Here is a 25,215-nt window from a genome sequence, read left to right as displayed (position 1 = left end):
ATCACGGCCAGATGTGATACAGCCTGGATTCAAACCAGGGACTGTAGTGATGCCTCTTGCACTGAGATGCAGTGCCTCAGGCCGCTGCGCCACTCGGGAGTCTAATACCATAGATGAGATAAGTCGGGCACACACATAGTTTCCCAGACGATATCGTGCACACGCAGGTGCACATGCCGACAAAGGAGTTCACTCCTGCTGCAGCCTATCCAATATAAAACGTTGTGGAGCTGCTTCACAGCCCAGCTCAGAGGTCCTGCCGTGTTAGTGTTTGTCCTGGGTGTGAGACGGGACCAGGTGTCTTCAGTGAGCTGATAAGATTAAACCTAAACTAGGTAGAGTGAAGGAGCTACGTGTTTGACTGGTGCTCTTACTGGTTATAACTTCATTATGGGTAGGGTAACTTTCCATGTGAGTCTCAGGGATGACACAGCATATCTGTATCTACGTTATCAAATGGCACCTGTGACCCTATTCCATACATAGTGGGTTTTACTTGTTTTTTTTTTAACTTCAGTTTATTTTAGTATATAAATTTACTTTCTTAAAACGTTTTATTTTATTTTATTTTCTTAAAACTGCATTGTTGGTTAAGAGCTTGTAACTAAGCATTTGACTGTAATTACATTACATTACAAAATTAATGTATATAAATAAAAATAACTTTTTTCTGGTCAAAAGTAGTGCAAAATCAAATCAAATCACATTTTATTTTTCACATGCGCCGAATACAACAGGCGTATAACATACCTACATACCTACACCTACACCTGTTGTGTAGGTATGTAGGTATGTTATACACCTGTTGTGTAGGTATGTAGGTATGTTATACACCTGTTGTGTAGGTATGTAGGTATGTTATACACCTGTTGTGTAGGTATGTAGGTATGTTATACACCTGTTGTGTAGGTATGTATGATTTTTAAGTAATTAATTTGTACATTTTACATATGAGATGAGTAATGCATAGACTAAGATACAGTAGAATAGTACAGAATACAGTATCTACATATGAGATGAGTAATGCATAGACTAAGATACAGTAGAATAGTATAGAATACAGTATCTACATATGAGATGAGTAATGCATAGACTAAGATACAGTAGAATAGTACAGAATACAGTAGATACATATGAGATGAGTAATGCATAGACTAAGATACAGTAGAATAGTACAGAACACAGTATATACATATGAGATGAGTAATGCATAGACTAAGATACAGTAGAATAGTACAGAATACAGTATATACATATGAGATGAGTACTGCATTATTAAAGTGCCATTGTTTAAAGTGACCAGTGTTCCATGTATTAAAGTGACTAGTGATCCATGTATTAAAGTGACTAGTGTTCCATTGTTTAAAGTGACCAGTGTTCCATGTATTAAAGTGACTAGTGATCCATGTATTAAAGTGACTAGTGTTCCATTGTTTAAAGTGACCAGTGTTCCATTGTTTAAAGTGACTAGTGATCCATGTATTAAAGTGGCCAGTGATTTCAAGTATGTATGTAGGCAGCAGCCTCTCTCTGTGTTAGTGGTGGCTGTTTAACAGTCTGATGGCCTTGAGATAGAAGCTGTTTTTCAGTCTCTCGGTCCCAACTTTGATGCACCTGTACTGACCTCTCCTTCTGGATGATAGCGGGGTGAACAGGCAGTGACTCGGGTGGTGATGATGATGCACCTGTACTGACCTCGCCTTCTGGATGATAGCGGGGTGAACAGGCAGTGGCTCGGGTGGATGTTGTCCTTGATGATTGTTTTTGGCTTTCCTGTGACATCGGGTGGTGTTGTATTGGCTTTGCTCGAAACATAACACTTTGTATTCAGGACAACACGTTAACTGCTTTGCCACATGTGTTGCAGTATTACTTTAGGGCCTTGTTTACAAACAGGATGTATGTTTTTGGAATATTTTTTATTCTGTACAGACTTCCTGCTTTTCAGTCACAAATCTGTGTTTGAAATGTACTGCTCGACTGAGGGACCGTACAGATATAATAGTATGTGTGTGGGGGGGGTTACAGAGATGAGGTAATCATTCAAAAAAATCATGTTAAACACTATATTTGCACACAGTGAGTCCATGAAACTTATTATGTGACTCGAGCAAACGTTTACTCCTGAACTTATTTAAGCGTTTCCATAACAACGGGGTTGAATAATTATTGACTTAAGAAAGACATATCAGCTTTTCATTTGAAATACATTTGTTAACATTTCTAAAAAAACAAACTTTTTTTAAAACTCAACATTGTAGAGTATTGTGTTTAGGACAGTGACACAAAATCTCCATTTAATCCATTTTGAATTCAGGCTGTAACACAATAAAATGTTGCAATAAGTCAAGGGGTGTGATTACTTCCTCATTACTTCCTGATTACTTCCTGATTACTTCCTGATTACTTCCTGAAGGCTCTGTATGGTGTCCTGTAAGGACCCGGATCAAAAGGGGTGTGATTACTTCCTGATTACTTCCTGATTACTTCCGGATTACTTCCTGAAGGCTCTGCATGGTGTCCTGTAAGGACCCGGATCAAAAGGGGTGTGATTACTTCCTGAAAGCTCTGTATGGTGTCCTGTAAGGACCCTGATCAAAAGGGGTGTGATTACTTCCTGAAGGCTCTGTATGGTGTCCTGTAAGGACCCTGATCAAAAGGGGTGTGACATGACATGTAATGAGGGCAATGTAAAACCAGGTTTGTGGGAAAACAAGACAAACCAAATGGAAAATGAAAGGTGGATCGACTGGTGACGTCGACTGCAAACACCGTCCCGCACAAGGAGAGGGACCGACTTCGGTAGAAGTCGTGACACTTCACTCCAACAGCATTCTCAGTAATGGTATAAAAAAAAACAGTTTAGTTGCTATGACTGTGATATGGGGTTGTTATTCTACCTTGGTTAAATGCACTGGCCGAAATGTACATTTAAAAATGATCAACTGCAAAGCACACTGGGTATTATTATTGGCCTTGTTTTGGGTGCGGAGCTCATTAGAATAATACCCAGTGTTCATTTACATTTTTGTCATTTAGCAGACACTCATATCACACCATAGTACCATCAGACTTCTGATACCATTGCAGTGTGAAAGGGGTTGACAAAATTGTGAACCGCTATAAAAAAATAAAAAAAAATAAATCAACATATATGTATATATATATATTTTTTATAGAAAAGTATTTTGTAAATATAAATTAAAGTATCTTCTGTATGTATCTTGTTACAAAATACATTGTAGTTCGGGACAGTGTAAAAAAAAAAACATACTCAAGAGTAATTAAATACGTATTTAAAATACATGTAACAGAAATACTGCCTATGTCTGAATGTATAGTATGTTTGTTACAATCATCTTGGGGAAATTAAACTACAAAACCATATCCCAGAGAAACTACATTTCCGCACACAAAGCTGAATGACTTCCGGAATGTGACATACACAGGAAGAAGCCAACTCGGCTAGTTGTCAAATTAGCAAACGCTGACTAGCCAGCTAATGTATTGGTGGGAGACCAGTGTCAGTGGTTTTCTGAATAGAGAGCAAATTTGGGTTTTATCATGGTGTTTCCACTGTAGAAAACACTTTAAACGACACCCAAGGGATTTCACCCCACACTTTCCTCTTGTTCGAGCGCATAAACAAGGTAAGGTCAGCTAGCTACCCAGCTAATTGTAGCCATTATCCTCTACTCACTTTTGAGCTGACATAGTTAGCGAAGTGGTGTCCAGTTATACTTATATTTCCTTTACTTATTTTGCCTAGAATCGTAGCTAAGTAGGTCGCTACGTCAGCTAGCGAACCCCCTCAGAACTAGACAGCTAGCGAACCCCCTCAGAACCAGACAGCTAGCTAACCCCCTCAGACCTAGACAGCTAGCTAACCCCCTCAGACCTAGACAGCTAGCTAACCCCCTCAGAACTAGACAGCTAGCGAACCCCCTCAGAACCAGACAGCTAGCTAACCCCCTCAGAACTAGACAGCTAGCGAACCCCCTCAGAACTAGACAGCTAGCGAACCCCCTCAGAACTAGACAGCTAGCTAACTAGCCAGGTTAGCTAACTCTCTTGTTTTGACAACCAGTCAAGTCTACATATCCAACGCTAGCTAAAGGGGGAAGGAATTGGCTAATAATGCATCTTGTTTAGCTGAATTTACTGTGGAATGTCAACCGAACAACAGAGATGTCAGTTTGCTAGCAGTGTTAGCTAGCTTGATAACATAGCACCTTACTAGGGCTGCTGATTAGGTTGTTTTGGCATTTAACTTTAAAGCTCTGTTTTTGTTCTCACCGACGACAGTTGCTACTGCCACCAGGGGCAGAGTAGAGAGGTTTCAGAAGTTTGTTTCCCTGTCCTAGCTATCATTCCCTGTCCCTCTCCATCCACCTGTGCCTCCCAAATGGCACCCTATTCCCTTTATAGTGCACTACTGTTGACCAGAACCCATAGAGCACAGGTCGAAGTAGTGAATTATAAAGGTATTAGGGTGCCATTTGGGATGAACACTCATATCCAGGCCCATAGAGCACAGGTCAAAGTAGTGAATTATAAAGGTATTAGGGTGCCATTTGGGATGAACACTCATATCCAGGACCATGGACAGTTGACCTGGCAATTCATTAACCAGCTGACTAACCATTTTAAAAGTTGTGTATAAATATATAAACAAAATATGGCAGACAATGTTATAGAAGATTGATCAGTGTGATTGGTGTTGTGTGATCTGTGATTGATGGGTCGTTTTCTAGGTGTGAATGACCGACGTGGTGTCCCCCACTGCGCTCAGCGAAGTCCAGCTCCGCCTCCTCTGCCACGATGACATAGGCAGCGTCAAGCTGCTGTGCGGTGATTGGTTCCCCATCGAGTGAGTACTGCGCCACGCGGCCAATAGCAACACAGGATCGTATTGTGTTCACTAGAGAGAGAGCTGAGTGAAACTGTAGTGGTACTTTAACTTGTCTAATAAGAACAGATTTTCACTTGCCGTTTCAAAATGCTTTGCTTTGTTGAGCCCCACTGAACACAACCCAGGGCACCTGTCCTCACCTGTCACCTGTCCTCCACTGTCCTCACCTGTCCCCTGTCCTCACCTGTCACCTGTCGTCACCTGTCCCCTGTCACCTTAATACAGTTGAACTCTACATCACCTGTCCTCACCTGTCCCCTGTCACCTAAATACAGCTGTAGTCTACATCACCTGTCCCTTGTCACCTTAATACAGCTGAAGTCTACATCACCTGTCCTCACCTGTCCCCTGTCACCTTAATACAGCTGAAGTCTACATCACCTGTACCCTGTCACCTTAATACAGCTGAAGTCTACATCACCTGTCCTCACCTGTCACCTTAAAACAGCTGAAGTCTACATCACCTGTACCCTGTCACCTTAATACAGCTGAAGACTACATCACCTGTCCTCACCTGTCCCCTGTCACCTTAATACAGCTGAAGTCTACCACACCTGTCCCCTGTCACCTTAATACAGCTGAAGTCTACATCACCTGTTCTCACCTGTACCCTGTCACCTTAATACAGCTGAAGTCTACATCACCTGTCCCCTGTCACCTTAATACAGCTGAAGTCTACATCACCTGTTCTCACCTGTACCCTGTCACCTTAATACAGCTGAAGTCTACATCACCTGTCCTCACCTGTCCCCTGTCACCTGTAAACGGCTGAAGTCTACATCACCTGTTCTCACCTGTCCCCTGTCACCTGTAAACGGCTGAAGTCTACATCACCTGTTCTCACCTGTCCCCTGTCACCTTAATACAGCTGAAGTCTACATCACCTGTTCTCACCTGTCCCCTGTCACTTCAAAACAGCTGAAGTCTACATCACCTGTTCTCACCTGTCCCCTGTCACCTTAATACAGCTGAAGTCTACATCACCTGTCCTCACCTGTCCCCTGTCACTTCAAAACAGCTGAAGTCTACATCACCTGTCCCCTGTCACCTTAATACAGCTGAAGTCTACATCACCTGTCCCCTGTCACCTTAATACAGCTGAAGTCTACATCACCTGTTCTCACCTGTCCCCTGTCACCTTAATACAGCTGAAGTCTACATCACCTGTTCTCACCTGTCCCCTGTCACCTTAATACAGCTGAAGTCTACATCACCTGTTCTCACCTGTCCCCTGTCACCTTAATACAGCTGAAGTCTACATCACCTTCTCTCACCTGTCCTCACCTGTAAACGGCTGAAGTCTACTCATTCTATTTACCACCTGTACCTACCTTAAGGCATATTAGGCCTATAAGCCATTTAGCGATTCGCTTTTATCCCAAGTGACTTAGACATGCATTTTCCATATGAGTGACCACAGCAGGAATCTAACCTCTGAGCCTCACCTGTCCCCCAACAGGTACCCAGACTCATGGTATAATGACATCACATCCAACAAGAAGTTCTTCTCCCTCGCCGCCATCTTCAAGGGAGGCATCGTGGGAATGATCGTAGCTGAGATCAAGGGCCGGACCAAAGTACACAGAGAGGTACTGGTGCTGGGGTAGAGATGGTCCTGACTGACTGACAGTACACAGAGAGGTGCTGGGGTAGAGATGGTCCTGACTGACAGTACACAGAGAGGTACGGGTGCTGGGGTAGAGATGGTACTGACTGACAGTACACAGAGAGGTACGGGTGCTGGGGTAGAGATGGTCCTGACTGACTGTACACAGAGAGGTACAGGTGCTGGTGTAGAGATGGTCCTGACTGACTGACAGTACACATAGAGGTACAGGTGCTGGGGTAAAGATGGTCCTGACTGACTGACAGTACACAGAGAGGTACTGGTGCTGGGGTAGAGATGGTCCTGACTGACGGACGGTACACAGAGTGGTATGGATGCTGGGGTAGAGATGGTCCTGACTGACTGACAGTACACATAGAGGTACTGGTGCTGGGGTAGAGATGGTCCTGACTGACAGTACACAGAGAGGTACGGGTGCTGGGGTAGAGATGGTCCTGACTGACTGACTGACTGTACACAGAGAGGTACAGGTGCTGGGGTAGAGATGGTCCTGACTGACAGTACACAGAGAGGTACGGGTGCTGGGGTAGAGATGGTCCTGACTGACTGACAGTACACATAGAGGTACAGGTGCTGGGGTAGAGATGGTCCTGACTGACTGACAGTACACAGAGAGGTACTGGTGCTGGGGTAGAGATGGTCCTGACTGACTGACAGTACACAAAGTGGTATGGATGCTGGGGTAGAGATCGTCCTGACTGACTGACAGTACACAGAGAGGTACTGGTGCTGGGGTAGAGATGGTCCTGACTGACAGTACACAGAGAGGTACGGGTGCTGGGGTAGAGATGGTCCTGACTGACTGACTGACTGTACACAGAGAGGTACAGGTGCTGGGGTAGAGATGGTCCTGACTGACAGTACACAGAGAGGTACGGGTGCTGGGGTAGAGATGGTCCTGACTGCCTGACAGTACACAGAGAGGTACGGGTGGTGGGGTAGAGATGGTCCTGACTGACAGTACACAGAGAGGTACTGGTGCTGGGGTTGAGATGGTCCTGACTGACTGACAGTACACAGAGAGGTATGGATGCTGGGTAGAGATGGTCCTGACTGACTGACAGTACACAGAGAGGTACTGGTGCTGGGGTAGAGATGGTCCTGACTGACAGTACACAGAGAGGTATGGATGCTGGGTAGAGATGGTCCTGACTGACTGACAGTACACAGAGAGGTACTGGTGCTGGGGTAGAGATGGTCCTGACTGACAGTACACAGAGAGATACGGGTGCTGGGGTAGAGATGGTCCTGACTGACAGTACACAGAGAGATACGGGTGCTGGGGTAGAGATGGTCCTGACTGACAGTACACAGAGAGGTACTGGTGCTGGGGTAGAGATGGTCCTGACTGACAGTACACAGAGAGGTACGGGTGCTGGGGTAGAGATGGTCCTGACTGACTGACTGACTGACAGTACACAGAGAGGTGCTGGTGTAGAGATGTTCCTGACTGACTGACAGTACTCAGAGAGGTACGGGTGCTGGGGTAGAGATGGTCCTGACTGACAGTACACAGAGAGGTACGGGTGCTGGGGTAGAGATGGTCCTGACTGACAGTACACAGAGAGGTACGGGTGCTGGGGTAGAGATGGTCCTGACTGACAGTACACAGAGAGGTACGGGTGCTGGGGTAGAGATGGTCCTGACTGACAGTACACAGAGAGGTACTGGTGCTGGGGTAGAGATGGTCCTGACTGACTGACAGTACACAGAGAGGTACGGGTGCTGGGGTAGAGATGGTCCTGACTGACAGTACACAGAGAGGTACGGGTGCTGGGGTAGAGATGGTCCTGACTGACAGTACACAGAGAGGTACGGGTGCTGGGGTAGAGATGGTCCTGACTGACAGTACACAGAGAGGTACGGGTGCTGGGGTAGAGATGGTCCTGACTGACAGTACACAGAGAGGTACGGGTGCTGGGGTAGAGATGGTCCTGACTGACAGTACACAGAGAGGTACGGGTGCTGGGGTAGAGATGGTCCTCACTGACTGACTGACAGTACACAGAGAGGTACTGGTGCTGGGATAGAGGTGGTCCTGACTGACTGACAGTACACAGAGAGGTACGGGTGCTGGGGTAGAGATGGTCCTCACTGACTGACTGACAGTACACAGAGAGGTACGGGTGCTGGGGTAGAGATGGTCCTCACTGACTGACTGACAGTACACAGAGAGGTACGGGTGCTGGGGTAGAGATGGTCCTCACTGACTGACTGACAGTACACAGAGAGGTACGGGTGCTGGGGTAGAGATGGTCCTCACTGACTGACTGACAGTACACAGAGAGGTACTGGTGCTGGGGTAGAGATGGTCCTGACTGACAGTACACAGAGAGGTACGGGTGCTGGGGTAGAGATGGTCCTGACTGACTGACAGTACACAGAGAGGTACGGGTGCTGGGGTAGAGATGGTCCTGACTGACTGACAGTACACAGAGAGGTACGGGTGCTGGGGTAGAGATGGTCCTGACTGACTGACAGTACACAGAGAGGTACGGGTGCTGGGGTAGAGATGGTCCTGACTGACTGACTGACTGACAGTACACAGAGAGGTGCTGGTGTAGAGATGTTCCTGACTGACTGACAGTACACAGAGAGGTACGGGTGCTGGGGTAGAGATGGTCCTGACTGACTGACAGGACGATTGAACATGTTTTCAGGAGAGATGTCCGTTATAGACTGTGAATGTACTCCATATTGAACATGCTGGAAGAAATGTCCGTTATAGACTGTGAATGTACCCCATATTGAACATGTTTTCAGGAGAGATGTCCGTTATAGACTGTGAATGTACCCCATATTGAACATGTTGGAAGCTGAATGTATTGACAGACCGTTGTTAGTGGGGTCACATTAAAGTCAGGGTTGGGGTCAATCCTTTTTAAATGTCAGTTCATTCAGGAGGAACACATCCATTCCAATAGTTTTGTATGAGGATCATTTGGAATCTGAAGTTGTATTACGATCTGTAATGTAAATGGGTTTGAGCCCAACACTGATAATAGTAGTTGTGTTTCCAGTAGTGCCGTTAGTTCCACATCCCTGTCACTCACATTCCTTGGGAACAGTCTGAAATGGAACACACTGACATTCTACATTCTGTTTATAGTCTCCTACTAATTAGACCTGAAGCAGCCGTAGGGGGAGAGGAGTGGGAGGTGGGGGGGGGGCGAGAGTGAGTGGAGGGGACGAGGGGAGAGAAGGAGGGTGGGGGTGAGGAGGGTGGAGAGGAGGAGGAGGGGGGTGGGGATGGAAGGGTGGAGGAGAAAAGTAGGGTGGTAATGGAGGAGGGGGGGCATGAGGTGGAGAGGAGGAGGAGGGAGGAGGGGGGGCATGAGGTGGAGAGGAGGAGGAGGGGGGAGGAGGGGTATTGAAGAGTAATGGAGAGAGGTGGAGGGGGTTGTGTTGCTCGATATACATCTGCAGGATGGAGACATCCTAGCCTCTAGATTTCCTGGTGTTAGTCAGTGTTTATAAGTACTAATAGCTGTGTATAACCTCTCCTCTCTGCAGGATGGAGACCTCCTAGCCTCTAGATTTACTGGTGTTAGTCAGTGTTTATAAGTACTAATAGCTGTGTATAACCTCTCCTCTCTGCAGGATGGAGACCTCCTAGCCTCTAGATTTCCTGGTGTTAGTCAGTGTTTATAAGTACTAATAGCTGTGTATAACCTCTCCTCTCTGCAGGATGGAGACCTCCTAGCCTCTAGATTTACTGGTGTTAGTCAGTGTTTATAAGTACTAATAGCTGTGTATAACCTCTCCTCTCTGCAGGATGGAGACCTCCTAGCCTCTAGATTTCCTGGTGTTAGTCAGTGTTTATAAGTACTAATAGCTGTGTATAACCTCTCCTCTCTGCAGGATGGAGACCTCCTAGCCTCTAGATTTCCTGGTGTTAGTCAGTGTTTATAAGTACTAATAGCTGTGTATAACCTCTCCTCTCTGCAGGATGGAGACATCCTAGCCTCTAGATTTCCCGTGGACACCCAGGTGGCTTACATCCTGAGTCTGGGGGTGGTGAAGGAGTTCAGGAAACATGGAATAGGTAGGTACACTTAGGGCTGTTGCAGTGACCGTTTTACTGCCACTCTGACGAGTCACGAGTCATGAAGGTCTAGTGGTTAGAGCGTTGGACTAGTAACCCGGAAGGTTGCAAGTTCAAATCCCCGAGCTGACAAGGTACAAAGCTGTTGCAGTGACCGTTTTACTGCCACTCTGACGAGTCACGAGTCATGAAGGTCTAGTGGTTAGGGCGTTGGACTAGTAACCCGGAAGGTTGCAAGTTCAAATCCCCGAGCTGACAAGGTACAAATCTGTTGCAGTGACCGTTTTACTGCCACTCTGACGAGTCATGAAGGCAGTCAAATTCCACATGGCCGTGTAGTCACGGTAATTAGGCTTCGCCAAGCTCGGATGCTGCTGATGGGGCGGCAGGGTAGCCTAGTGGTTAGAGTGTAGAGGCGGCAGGGTAGCCTAGTGGTTAGAGTGTAGAGGCGGCAGGGTAGCCTAGTGGTTAGAGTGTAGAGGCGGCAGGGTAGCCTAGTGGTTAGAGTGTAGAGGCGGCAGGGTAGCCTAGTGGTTAGAGCGTTGGACTAGTAACCCGGAAGGTTGCAAGTTCAAATCCCCGAGCTGACAAGGTACAAATCTGTCGTTCTGCCCCTGAACAAGGCAGTTAACCCACTGTTCCTAGGCCGTCATTGAAAATAAGAATTTGTTCTTAAACTGACTTGCCTAGTTAAATAAAGGTAAAATAAATAAAAAATCGTAGTCTACCAAACTTGCTAACTGCCTGGTACTTCAGCACTCTATTGTCCCTCTAATCACTCTGACATCAATGCAAATGTATTAGAAAAATATAATCCAACACTTCATGAGTGCCCAAGAGCCCATGTTGCGTATCATTTCTATAGGCTATGCAATTGCTGGAGAAAAAAACTGAGTGATGGCCTCTAATAAAAAGATGAGGATCCCATCAGCTTTCTATAGGCTAGTGCTTTTGCTGTTTGTCAGACCTACTCATCTAGTTGAATGATAAAGTGAATGTGGAGAGTTCTTCCAATATCTTCAATATGCACCTCGGAATTGGATAAGGACGCTCGCAGTTGCTTCCCCGATGTGTCTGTCTTCACTTGTAGCCTGTGAGAAAGACCTTGATCTCGTGACGGAGAGCCATGTGAGTGAGAGATGCTTCGGATTGCGCAGCACACTCAGGGAGAAGGTCACAACACAGCACTCCGGGCCACAAAAGGCACAGATATATTTTCTTAGGGTGCGTTATGGCCGCAAAGGGGATGCAGCTGTGAAATACGAGGCATTATCAAGTGCTTGTCAAATTGTGAATGAGAGACTATTGGAGTGTGTACAGCCTGCGCAAACAAACTTAGCAGAGCTCAATGCCTTTTAAAGCAAACCTTTTTCAAATCATCATTAGTCTCGTCATGCAGCTTTACAATGTATTAAACATCTAAACATATAGCCCAACGTTAGTAGAACAACTAAAGTTACATTAATAACTCTAAATGTATTTATTTATTTTATTTAACTAGTTAAGAACAAATTCTTATTTTCAATGACAGCCTAGAAACAGTGGGTTAACTGCCTGTTCAGGGGCAGAACGACAGATTTGTACCTTGTCAGCTCGGGGATTTGAACTTGCAACCTTCCCGGTTACTAGTACAACGCTCTAACCACTAGGCTACCCTGCCGCACCAAATGAAGCATATTGGAATTCCTGTTTCTTTAACTGCTCAACACAGAATAGCCGATATGTGCACACTTCCTTCAAATCGTTTGGAGAAAATATTGATATTTTATTCAGCTTTGTTCAATTGTGTTCTTCCTATTTGAAAATAATATAAGATATTGGGAATTCTAAGCATGTCTTGTCTGCTGAGTGAACTAGTGTCGCCCACAGCCATATGGCAGAGCCAGATCAGGGCCTAACAATAAGGACAACTCAGAGTACGCTATTCTGTTCTCCTGAAATAGACTACATTTTCTTCATATCATACTTCTTTAGACCTGTCTAAAATAAATAGTTCATTTATTGTGAAGGTGTAGGCTATATTACATGGATTTATTTGACTTTTTAAAATGGCTTGTAGGCTGTGTGTGGGAGCCAGGAGATGCTAAATGTGTTGATGTTAATTATACTCTCACTCACCGTGAGACCCACAGTTATTTGTCTTGGCTTGTAGGCTGTGTGTGGGAGCCAGGAGATGCTAAATGTGTTTATGTTAATTATCCTGTCACTCACCGTGAGACCGACAGTTATTTGACTTGGCTTGTAGGCTGTGTCACCGGCAGTTATTTGACTTGGCTTGTAGGCTGTGTCACCGGCAGTTATTTGCATGACAATTATCGGCTGACAGTTTTTGTGACCGCCACAACCCTAGGTACACTCACAGTCACTCACTCACTCAGTCACTCACTCAGTCACTCACTCAGTCACTCACTCAGTCACTCACTCAGTCACTCACTCAGTCACTCAGTCACTCACTCAGTCACTCACTCAGTCACTCACTCAGTCACTCACTCAGTCACTCAGTCAGTCAGTCACTCAGTCAGTCAGTCACTCACTCAGTCAGTCACTCACTCAGTCAGTCACTCACTCACTCAGTCAGTCACTCACTCAGTCACACACTCAGTCACTCACTCAGTCACTCACTCAGTCACTCACTCACTCAGTCACTCACTCACTCAGTCAGTCACTCACTCACTCACTCACTCACTCACTCACTCACTCACTCACTCACTCAGTCACTCACTCACAGTCACTCACTCAGTTGCTCACTGTCCTGCTACTCTCTTCTTCTCCCCCTCCCAGGCTCCTTGCTGCTGGACAGTCTGAAGGAACACATCTCCACCACGGCCCAGGACCACTGCAAGGCCATCTACCTCCACGTGCTGACAACCAACACCACGGCTATACACTTCTACCACAACAGGTAGGTAGAGACCTGCTATACACTTCTACCACAACAGGTAGGTAGGTAGAGACCTGCTATACACTTCTACCACAACAGGTAGGTAGAGACCTGCTATACACTTCTACCACAACAGGTAGGTAGAGACCTACTATACACTTCTACCACAACAGGTAGGTTGGAGTCATTAAAACTAGTTTTTCAACTACTCCACAAATGTCTTGTTAACAAATTATAGTTTAGGCAAGTTGGTTAGGACATCTACATTGTGCACGACACAAGTAATTTTTCCAACAAGAGTTTACAGACAGATCATTTCACTTATAATTCACTCTATTACAATTCCAGTGGGTCAGAAGTTCACATACAGTTGAAGTCAGAAGTTTACGTACACCTTAGGCAAATACATTTAAACTCAGTTTTTCACAATTCCTGACATATAATCCTAGTAAAAATTCCCTGTCTTAGGTCAGTTAGGATCACCACTTTATTTTAAGAATGTGAAATGTCAGAATAAAAGTAGAGAGAATGATTTATTTAAGCTTTTATTTCTTTCATCACATTCCCACTGGGTCAGAAGTTTACATACACTCAATTAGTATTTGGTAGCATTGCCTTTAAATTGTTTAACTTGAGTCAAATGTTTTGGGTAGCCTTCCACAAGCTTCCCACAATAAGTTGGGTGAATTTTGGCCCATTCCTCCTGACAGAGCTGGTGTAACTGAGTCAGGTTTGTAGGCCTCCTTGCTCACGCACGTTTTTTCAGTTCTGCCCACAAATGTTCTATAGGATTGAGGTCAGGGCTTTGTGATGGCCACTACAATACCTTGACTTTGTTGTCCTTAAGCCATTTTTCCACAACTTTGGAAGTATGCTTGGGGTCATTTTCCATTTGAAGACCCTAGATATAGCTACTGGGTGAATATGTGTTTTTAGATATAGCTACTGGGTGAATATGTGTTTTTAGATATACAGTGGGGCAAAAAAGTATTTAGTCAGCCACCAATTGTGCAAGTTCTCCCACTTAAAAATATGAGAGAGGTCTGTAAGTTTCATCATAAGTACACTTCAACTATGACAGACAAAATGAGAAAACAAATCACATTGTAGGATTTTGTAATGAATTTATTTGCAAATTATGGTGGAAAATAAGTTTTTGGTCAATAACAAAAGTTTATCTCAATACTTTGTTATTTACCCTTTCTTGGCAATGACAGGGGTCAAACGTTTTCTGTAAGTCTTCACAAGGTTTTCACACACTGTTGCTGGTATTTTGGCCCATTCCTCCATGCAGATCTCCTCTAGAGCAGTGATGTTTTGGGGCTGTTGCTGGGCAGCACAGACTTTCAACTCCCTCCAAAGATTTTCTATGGGGTTGAGATCTGGAGACTGGCTAGGCCACTCCAGGACCTTGAAATGCTTCTTACGAAGCCATTCCTTCGTTGCCCGGGCGGTGTGTTTGGGATCATTGTCATGCTGAAAGACCCAGCCACGTTTCATCTTCAATGCCCTTGCTGATGGAAGGAGGTTTTCATGCAAAATCTCACGATACATGGCCCCATTCATTATTTCCTTTACACGGATCAGTCGTCCTGGTCCCTTTGCAGAAAAACAGCCCCAAAGCATGAGGTTTCCACCTCCATGCTTCACAGTAGGTATGGTGTTCTTTGAATGCAACTCAGCATTCTTTGTCCTCCAAACACAATGAGTTGAGTTTTTACCAAAAAGTTATATTTTGGTTTCATCTGACCATATGACATTCTCCCAATCTTCTTCTGGATCATCCAAATGCTCTCTAGCAAACTTCAGACGGGCCTGGACATGTACTGGCTTAAGCAGGGGAACACGTCTGGCACTGCCAGGAGTCCCTGGCGGCGTAGTGTGTTACTGATGGTAGGCTTTGTTACTTTGGTCCCAGCTCTCTGCAGGTCATTCACTAGGTCCCCCTGTGTGGTTCTGGGATTTTTGCTCACCGTTCTTGTGATCATTTTGACCCCACAGGGTGAGATCTTGCGTGGAGCCCCAGATCGAGGGAGATTATCAGTGGTCTTGTATGTCTTCCATTTCCTAATAATTGCTCCCACAGTTGATTTCTTCAAACCAAGCTGCTTACCTATTGCAGATTCAGTCTTCCTTGCCTGGTGCAGGTCTACAATTTTGTTTCTGGTGTCCTTTGACAGCTCTTTGGTCTTGGCCATAGTGGGGTTTGGAGTGTGACTGTTTGAGGTTGTGGACAGGTGTCTTTTATACTGATAACAAGTTCAAACAGGTGCCATTAATACAGGTAACGAGTGGAGGACAGAGGAGCCTCTTAAAGAAGAAGTTACAGGTCTGTGAGAGCCAGAAATCTTGCTTGTTTGTAGGTGACCAAATACTTATTTCCACCATAATTTGCTAATAAATTCATTAAAAATCCTACAATGTGATTTTCTGGATTTTTATTTCTCATTTTGTCTGTCATAGTTGAAGTGTACCTATGATGAAAATTACAGGCCTCTCTCATCTTTTTAAGTGGGAGAACTTGCACAATTGGTGGCTGACTAAATACTTTTTTGCCCCACTGTAGCTACTGGTTGTATATGTGTTGTAAAATGATAATGTAAAAGAAATGAATCCCAACAGAGACTTCACGCAGCATCACTACCTACCTTACTACTACTCCATACGAGGGGTGCTGAAAGATGGGTTCACCTACGTACTGTACATCAACGGAGGGCATCCGCCCTGGACGCTCTTATATCCTTTACTACTGGGGGACAAGTGTGTGTGATGTTGATTGTTGGTTTGGGGGGTACGGGGGGGGGGGGGGGGGGTAGGAGTCTCAGTGTGTCCATGTGGAGCTCCTGATCTAACTTAGATGTGTCACAGCAAGGGGGGGTGGGGACCTTTGGCAGTCAATAGTTCTTTGTTTTTATTTGTAATTTATATTTATATATTTATTTCACTTTTTAAATGTGGCGTAGGTTGTGTCGATCAGTGGTAAAATCATCCAAATGTAATCCCTATTTAGAAATGGAAGACGGCAACACGTGAAGACTGTGTATGTAGACTTCCCCTGGGCACAATTCTGGAATTCAAGCAGGAAGTGGAGAATTGGAATTCAAGCAGGAAGTGGAGAATTGAATTGGAATTCAAGCAGGAAGTGGAGAATTGAATTGGAATTCAAGCAGGAAGTGGAGAATTTAATTGGAATTGCAGCAGGAAGTGGAGAATTTAATTTGAATTCAAGCTGGAAGTGGAGATTTGAATTGGAATTCAACCTGAAGTGGAGAATTGAATTGGAATTGCAGCTCTCTTTAAAAGTCTAATTATAAAAGAAAATCATTCTTGGAATTGGAATTGGAATTGAACAATAGCCATTCTTGGAATTGAATTGGAATTGAACAAGAGCCATTCTTGGAATTGAATTGGAATTGAACAAGAGCCATTCTTGGAATTGAATTGGAATTGAACAATAGCCATTCTTGGAATTGAATTGGAATTGAACAAGAGCCATTCTTGGAATTGAATTGGAATTGAACAAGAGCCATTCTTGGAATTGAATTGGAATTGAACAAGAGCCATTCTTGGAATTGAATTGGAATTGAACAAGAGCCATTCTTGGAATTGAATTGGAATTGAACAAGAGCCATTCTTGGAATTGAATTGGAATTGAACAAGAGCCATTCTTGGAATTGAATTGGAATTGAACAAGAGCCATTCTTGGAATTGAATTGGAATTGAACAAGAGCCATTCTTGGAATTGAATTGGAATTGAACAAGAGCCATTCTTGGAATTGAATTGGAATTGAACAAGAGCCATTCTTGGAATTGAATTGGAATTGAACAAGAGTCATTCTTGGAATTGAATTGGAATTGAACAATAGCCATTCTTGGAATTGAATTGGAATTGAACAAGAGTCATTCTTGGAATTGAATTGGAATTGAACAAGAGCCATTCTTGGAATTGAATTGGAATTGAACAAGAGTCATTCTTGGAATTGAATTGGAATTGAACAAGAGCCATTCTTGGAATTGAATTGGAATTGAACAAGAGTCATTCTTGGAATTGAATTGGAATTGAACAAGAGTCATTCTTGGAATTGAATTGGAATTGAACAAGAGTCATTCTTGGAATTGAATTGGAATTGAACAAGAGTCATTCTTGGAATTGAATTGGAATTGAACAAGAGTCATTCTTGGAATTGAATTGGAATTGAACAAGAGCCATTCTTGGAATTGAATTGGAATTGAACAAGAGCCATTCTTGGAATTGAATTGGAATTGAACAAGAGCCATTCTTGGAATTGAATTGGAATTGAACAAGAGCCATTCTTGGAATTGAATTGGAATTGAACAAGAGCCATCCGTGGCTGTGTTTTCTAGTGACATGGTTGTTGCATTCAGTTCTTATCCATTCTGCAGCCTTCACACAGTCAGTGCCTAATTTAATATATTATCCTTAAAATGTAACCCGTTATATCAATGCATTACATATCATAAAATCAACGTTTATTTGTCACGTGCGCCGAATACAACCGGTGTTGACCTTACTGTGAAATGCTTACTGACAGGCCCTAACCAACCAGTGTAGCCCTAACCAACCGGTGTTGACCTTACTGTGAAATGCTTACTGACAGGCCCTAACCAACCAGTGTTGACCTTACTGTGAAATGCTTACTTACAGGCCCTAACCAACCGACAGTGCAATTTTTAAGTAAATAATAGATATATAGTTGACTCAGTCTGGTGTTGACATGTAGTTGACTCAGTCTGGTGTTGACATGTAGTTGTCTCTGTCTGGTGTTGACATGTAGTTGACTCAGTCTGGTGTTGACATGTAGTTGACTCAGTCTGGTGCTGACATGTAGTTGACTCAGTCTGGTGCTGACATGTAGTTGTCTCAGTCTGGTGTTGACATGTAGTTGGCTCAGTCTGGTGTTGACATGTAGTTGGCTCAGTCTGGTGTTGACATGTAGTTGGCTCAGTCTGGGGTTGACATGTAGTTGCCTCAGTCTGGTGTTGACATGTAGTTGCCTCAGTCTGGTGTTGACATGTAGTTGCCTCAGTCTGGTGTTGACATGCAGTTGCCTCAGTCTGGTGTTGACATGTAGTTGTCTCAGTCTGGTGTTGACATGTAGTTGTCTCAGTCTGGTGTTGACATGTAGTTGTCTCAGTCTGGTGTTGACATGTAGTTGACTCAGTCTGGTGTTGACATGTAGTTGTCTCAGTCTGGTGTTGACATGTAGTTTTCTCAGTCTGGTGTTGACATGTAGTTGTCTCAGTCTGGTGTTGACATGTAGTTGACTCAGTCTGGTGTTGACATGTAGTTGTCTCAGTCTGGTGTTGACATGTAGTTGACTCAGTCTGGTGTTGACATGTAGTTGGCTCAGTCTGGTGTTGACATGTAGTTGACTCAGTCTGGTGTTGACATGTAGTTGTCTCAGTCTGGTGTTGACATGTAGTTGTCTCAGTCTGGTGTTGACATGTAGTTGACTCAGTCTGGTGTTGACATGTAGTTGACTCAGTCTTCTGTTGACATGTAGTTGTCTCAGTCTGGTGTTGACATGTAGTTGTCTCAGTCTGGTGTTGACATGTAGTTGACTCAGTCTGGTGTTGACATGTAGTTGTCTCAGTCTGGTGTTGACATGTAGTTGACTCAGTCTGGTGTTGACATGTAGTTGTCTCAGTCTGGTGTTGACATGTAGTTGACTCAGTCTGGTGTTGACATGTAGTTGACTCAGTCTGGTGTTGACATGTAGTTGACTCAGTCTGGTGTTGACATGTAGTTGTCTCAGTCTGGTGTTGACATGTAGTTGTCTCAGTCTGGTGTTGACATGTAGTTGGCTCAGTCTGGTGTTGACATGTAGTTGATTCAGTCTGGTGTTGACATGTAGTTTTCTCAGTCTGGTGTTGACATGTAGCTGACTCAGTCTGGTGTTGACATGTAGTTGGCTCAGTCTGGTGTTGACATGTAGCTGACTCAGTCTGGTGTTGACATGTAGTTGGCTCAGTCTGGTGTTGACATGTAGTTGGCTCAGTCTGGTGTTGACATGTAGTTGGCTCAGTCTGGTGTTGACATGTAGTTGCCTCAGTCTGGTGTTGACATGTAGTTGTCTCAGTCTGGTGTTGACATGTAGTTGACTCAGTCTGGTGTTGACATGTAGTTACCTCAGTCTGGTGTTGACATGTAGTTGCCTCAGTCTGGTGTTGACATGTAGTTGACTCGGTCTGGTGTTGACATGTAGTTGACTCAGTCTGGTGTTGACATTCTGAATGATCAAAACAACAGTTGAATGTTCATTGACCAACTGTTTCTTCTCCTTCATGTTTATCCCCTGGGTTTTCTTCTCGGCTTGCCAGCATAAGATCAATTACAAAAACACAGGTATTTAAACAAACTATTCAAAAAAGAAATCCACCTGCAATAAAGCATGCTGGGAAATATGATAATGACGGGCGTGGTTTTGAGAATTCTACTCTACACAGAGTGAAAATGACACAATCACTTCTGGTTATTAACACCAACACTCTGGTCTTTACAACACTGAGTGTTCATTTAACTCCTAAATGAATGGAGAGTGGAATTACACTCAGGTCTCTACAACACTGAGTGTTCATTTAACTCCTAAATGAATGGAGTTACACTCAGGTCTTTATGACACTGAGTGTTCATTTAACTCCTAAATGAATGGAGAGTCGAATTACACTCTGGTCTTTACAACACTGAGTGTTCATTTAACTCCTAAATGAATGGAGAGTAGAATTACACTCTGGTCTTTACAACACTGAGTGTTCATTTAACTCCTAAATGAATGGAGTTACACTCAGGTCTTTACAACACTGAGTGTTCATTTAACTCCTAAATGAATGGAGAGTAGAATTACACTCAGGTCTCTACAACACTGAGTGTTCATTTAACTCCTAAATTAATGGAGAGTAGAATTACACTCAGGTCTCTACAACACTGAGTGTTCATTTAACTCCTAAATGAATGGAGTTACACTCAGGTCTTTACAACACTGAGTGTTCATTTAACTCCTAAATGAATGGAGAGGAGAATTACACTCAGGTCTTTACAACACTGAGTGTTCATTTAACTCCTAAATGAATGGAGTTACACTCAGGTCTTTACAACACTGAGTGTTCATTTAACTCCTAAATGAATGGAGAGGAGAATTACACTCTGGTCTTTACAACACTGAGTGTTCATTTAACTCCTAAATGAATGGAGAGGAGAATTACACTCAGGTCTTTACAACACTGAGTGTTCATTTAACTCCTAAATGAATGGAGTTACACTCAGGTCTTTACAACACTGAGTGTTCATTTAACTCCTAAATGAATGGAGAGGAGAATTACACTCAGGTCTTTACAACACTGAGTGTTCATTTAACTCCTAAATGAATGGAGAGGAGAATTACACTCAGGTCTTTACAACACTGAGTGTTCATTTAACTCCTAAATGAATGGAGTTACACTCAGGTCTTTACAACACTGAGTGTTCATTTAACTCCTAAATGAATGGAGAGGAGAATTACACTCAGGTCTTTACAACACTGAGTGTTCATTTAACTCCTAAATGAATGGAGTTACACTCAGGTCTTTACAACACTGAGTGTTCATTTAACTCCTAAATGAATGGAGAGGAGAATTACACTCAGGTCTTTACAACACTGAGTGTTCATTTAACTCCTAAATGAATGGAGTTACACTCAGGTCTTTACAACACTGAGTGTTCATTTAACTCCTAAATGAATGGAGAGTAGAATTACACTCAGGTCTCTACAACACTGAGTGTTCATTTAACTCCTAAATTAATGGAGAGTAGAATTACACTCAGGTCTCTACAACACTGAGTGTTCATTTAACTCCTAAATTAATGGAGTTACACTCAGGTCTTTACAACACTGAGTGTTCATTTAACTCTTAAATGAATGGAAAGTAGAGTTACACTCTGGTCTTTACAACACTGAGTGTTAATTTAACTCCTAAATTAATGGAGTTACTACTTTTTTTTTTAGTGTTTTTGCTTTAGACAGACACACAACATGATCGGTGGAGACGGGAATCGAACCCTGGTCTCCAGAGGGGAAGCTGGGCGTGTTGCCCACATGACCACGGCTCAGGACGGTCCACCAGTGTCTACTATGAAGCTTGTTTCTAACGGTGCATTGAAGCAATTGACAACATGTAAATGTTACAATTGTTTTTTGTTGAAAAATAAAAAGTGTTTTTAGTTGTTTCCCAATCTCTTTTGTGGATTATTGTAATTGTTTTTAGAGCAGGAAGTTTTGTTCTCCACAATGTGCCAAACCAATTGGAGAAAATGGATAACTCAATAAAGTATAATAATCATGTTTATTTATAATGGCTTTTTAAAAAATATCAGCTGATATCTCAAAGTGCTGTACAGAAACCCAGCCTAAAACCCCAAACAGCAAGCAATGCAGGTGTAGAAGCACGGTGGCTAGGAAAAACTCCCTAGTAAGGCCAAAACCTAGGAAGAAACCAGGCTATGAGGGGTGGCCAGTCCTCTTCTGGCTGTACTGGGTAGAGAGGAACCAGGCTCTGAGGGGTGGCCAGTCCTCTTCTGGCTGTACTGGGTAGAGAGGAACCAGGCTCTGAGGGGTGGCCAGTCCTCTTCTGGCTGTACTGGGTAGAGAGGAACCAGGCTCTGAGGGGTGACCAGTCCTCTTCTGGCTGTACTGGGTAGAGAGAAACCAGGCTATGAGGGGTGGCCAGTCCTCTTCTGGCTGTACTGGGTAGAGAGGAACCAGGCTCTGAGGGGTGGCCAGTCCTCTTCCGGCTGTACTGGGTAGAGAGGAACCAGGCTCTGAGGGGTGACCAGTCCTCTTCTGGCTGTACTGGGTAGAGAGGAACCAGGCTCTGAGGGGTGACCAGTCCTCTTCTGGCTGTACTGGGTAGAGAGGAACCAGGCTATGTGGGGTGGCCAGTCCTCTTCTGGCTGTGCCAGGTGGAGATTATAACAGAACATGGCCAATATGTTGAAACGTTCCTAGATGACCAGCATGGTTAATAATAATGACAATAATAATAATAATAGTCAATACAGTAGCCAATACAGATTGAAGTAGAGTATTGAGCATTTCCAGAATGATTTCATGCTGTTTGTATTGAACAGCTTCAACAGCTCTGATATTCACTCGTTGGATTGGTTATATTTAGGATCCTGTTTTACAGCTTTGGCTTGTATGTTTTAATGTGAAAACACATTCCTGAACGTTTTCAGAATTCAGGGGACATTTAGACGTTTACCAGGACTAGTCTCTCTTAGTTCGTTTAGGGTTCGAGGGGGACATCTAGTTTACCAGGACTAGTCCCTCTTAGTTCGTTATGAGTTTGAGGGGGACATTTAGACGTTTACCAGGACTAGTCCCTCTTAGTTCATTTAGAGTTTGAGGGGGACATTTAGACGTTTAGCAGGACTAGTCCCTCTTAGTTCATTTAGAGTTTGAGTGGGACATTTAGACGTTTACCAGGACTAGTCCCTCTTAGTTCGTTATGAGTTTGAGGGGGACATTTAGACGTTTACCAGGACTAGTCCCTCTTAGTTCGTTTAGAGTTTGAGGGGGACATCTAGTTTACCAGGACTAGTCCCTCTTAGTTCGTTTAGAGTTTGAGTTAGTCTGGAATTGGAGATCAGTTGAATTAAATTATAAATTGAAGAACTGTTATAGAATATTACATTGATGGAATAGAATTGGAATTGAATTTGTGTAATTGATCCCAACCTTGCTACATAAATCCTATAGTCCTTGACGGTCCTCTTGCACTGACTACATCCAACACATTGGCTCGGCCCTGGCCAGCCTCAGTCCCTGCTCGATCCCCCAGAGACTCTACAGACAGGCTCAGTCTCTGCTCCGCAGCCTGATCCCCTGGTCCGGCATCGCATCCAAGACTGGTATCCAGTACAGCAGGACCATGTGACAGTACAGGTAGGTATTAGGGAGAGGGGGGGTGGGGGTGTACACTATGTGTTGTTGTTTGACTTTCATTTAACTCAATACTCTCTCACTCACTCACTCACTCACTCACTCACTCACAAAATTCAAGGGGCTTTATTGGCATGGGAAACGTGTTAACATTGCCAAAGCAAGTGAGGTAGATAATATACAAAAGTGAAATAAACAATAAAATTAACAGTAAACATTACACATTCTCTGTCTCTCTCTCCCCTCTTTGTTTCTGTCTCTCTCTCCCCTCTTTGTTTCTGTCTCTCCCCCCTCTCTGTTTCTCTCCCCCCTCTCTGTTTCTCTCCCCCCTCTCTGTTTCTCTCCCCCCTCTCTGTTTCTCTCCCCCCACTCTGTTTATCTCTGTCTCTCTCCTCTCTCTCACCTTCTTTTCTCTCCCCATGTCTGTTTTTCTTCATGGTCTGTGTTTTCCCCTGTGTTCTTCAGAACCCTCTGACCTCATCTGACCCACCACCACTCGGAACCCTGGAAAGACTGAGGGCTGAGACCCCACCAACCAAGACACCCAGCCACTAAGCCCAGACCCTACAAACCAAGCCACCCAGCCCACTAAACCAAGCCGCCCAGTCCAGCCCACCAAACCAAGCCACCCAGCCCACCAAACCAAGCCACCCAGCCCACTAAACCAAGCCGCCCAGCCCACCAAACCAAGCCACCCAGCCCACTAAACCAAGCCGCCCAGCCCACCAAACCAAGCCACCCAGCCCACTAAACCAAGCCGCCCAGCCCACCAAACCAAGCCACCCAGCCCACTAAACCAAGCCGCCCAGTCCAGCCCACCAAACCAAGCCACCCAGCCCACCAAACCAAGCCACCCAGCCCACTAAACCAAGCCGCCCAGTCCAGCCCACCAAACCAAGCCACCCAGCCCACCAAACCAAGCCACCCAGCCCACTAAACCAAGCCACCCAGCCCACCACACCAAGCCACCCAGCCCACCAAACCAAGCCTCCCAGCAAGCTACACACGAAGCGTCTCATCTCCCCCTAGCTGTCCTATCCTGTCCTACAGCTCATAGAGAGACAATGTATTATAACTGTACATTACCTATATCCTCTAATATATAAATACATATATACTGTATATATATATATATATATATATATATATATATATATATATATATATATACACACACACATACATACACCCTGTCAGTAGCTGCCCTCCACTCTACTGTCAGTAGCTGCCCTCCACTCTACTGTCTGAGCCAGTGGTGTAGTGGAGGGTCAACACATCTAGACTCCGGTCACCTTTTCTTTACTATGGGGGGAAATGAATTGAAATATAGGGATTGAATGTTACCTTTTTCACTGGAATGGTGTGGACCGGGGTTACGATTCAGTAGGATTGGGTTCAACTCTGGGTTCAACTGGACCGGGGTGAGATTCAGTAAGATTGGGTTCAACTCTGGGTTCAACTGGACCGGGGTGAGATTCAGTAGAATTGGGTTTAACTCTGGTTTCAACTGGACCGGGGTTACGATTCAGTAGGATTGGGTTCAACTCTGGGTTCAACTGGACCGGGGTTATGATTCAGTAGGATTGGGTTCAACTGGACTGGGTTACGATTCAGTAGGATTGGGATCGACTCTGGGTTCAACTGGACCGGGGTGAGATTCAGTTGGATTGGGATCAACTCTGGGTTCAACTGGACTGGGTTACGATTCAGTAGGATTGGGTTCAACTCTGGTTTCAACTGGACCGGGGTGAGATTCAGTAAGATTGGGGTCAACTCTGGGTTCAACTGGACTGGGTTACGATTCAGTAGGAT

General features: G+C 44.3%; 1 protein-coding gene across 1 annotated transcript; it reads left to right on the top strand.

Moving 5' to 3' along the window:
* The first annotated feature begins 3,436 nt into the window (after positions 1-3,436).
* On the top strand, positions 3,437-23,980 carry LOC139421738 (N-alpha-acetyltransferase 60). Its single transcript, XM_071172858.1, has 8 exons — positions 3,437-3,650; positions 4,755-4,870; positions 6,372-6,501; positions 10,488-10,584; positions 13,366-13,486; positions 16,088-16,201; positions 23,242-23,406; positions 23,869-23,980. Exons 2-7 carry the CDS (start codon positions 4,761-4,763, stop codon positions 23,396-23,398), a joined length of 729 nt encoding a protein of 242 aa, XP_071028959.1. The 5' UTR covers positions 3,437-3,650; positions 4,755-4,760; the 3' UTR covers positions 23,399-23,406; positions 23,869-23,980.
* The last annotated feature ends 1,235 nt before the right edge of the window (positions 23,981-25,215 follow it).

The sequence above is a fragment of the Oncorhynchus clarkii genome, chromosome 12, assembly GCF_045791955.1.
Source record: "Oncorhynchus clarkii lewisi isolate Uvic-CL-2024 chromosome 12, UVic_Ocla_1.0, whole genome shotgun sequence".
Taxonomy (NCBI): Eukaryota; Metazoa; Chordata; class Actinopteri; order Salmoniformes; family Salmonidae; genus Oncorhynchus; species Oncorhynchus clarkii.
This window is presented reverse-complemented; position numbering and strand designations above follow the sequence as displayed.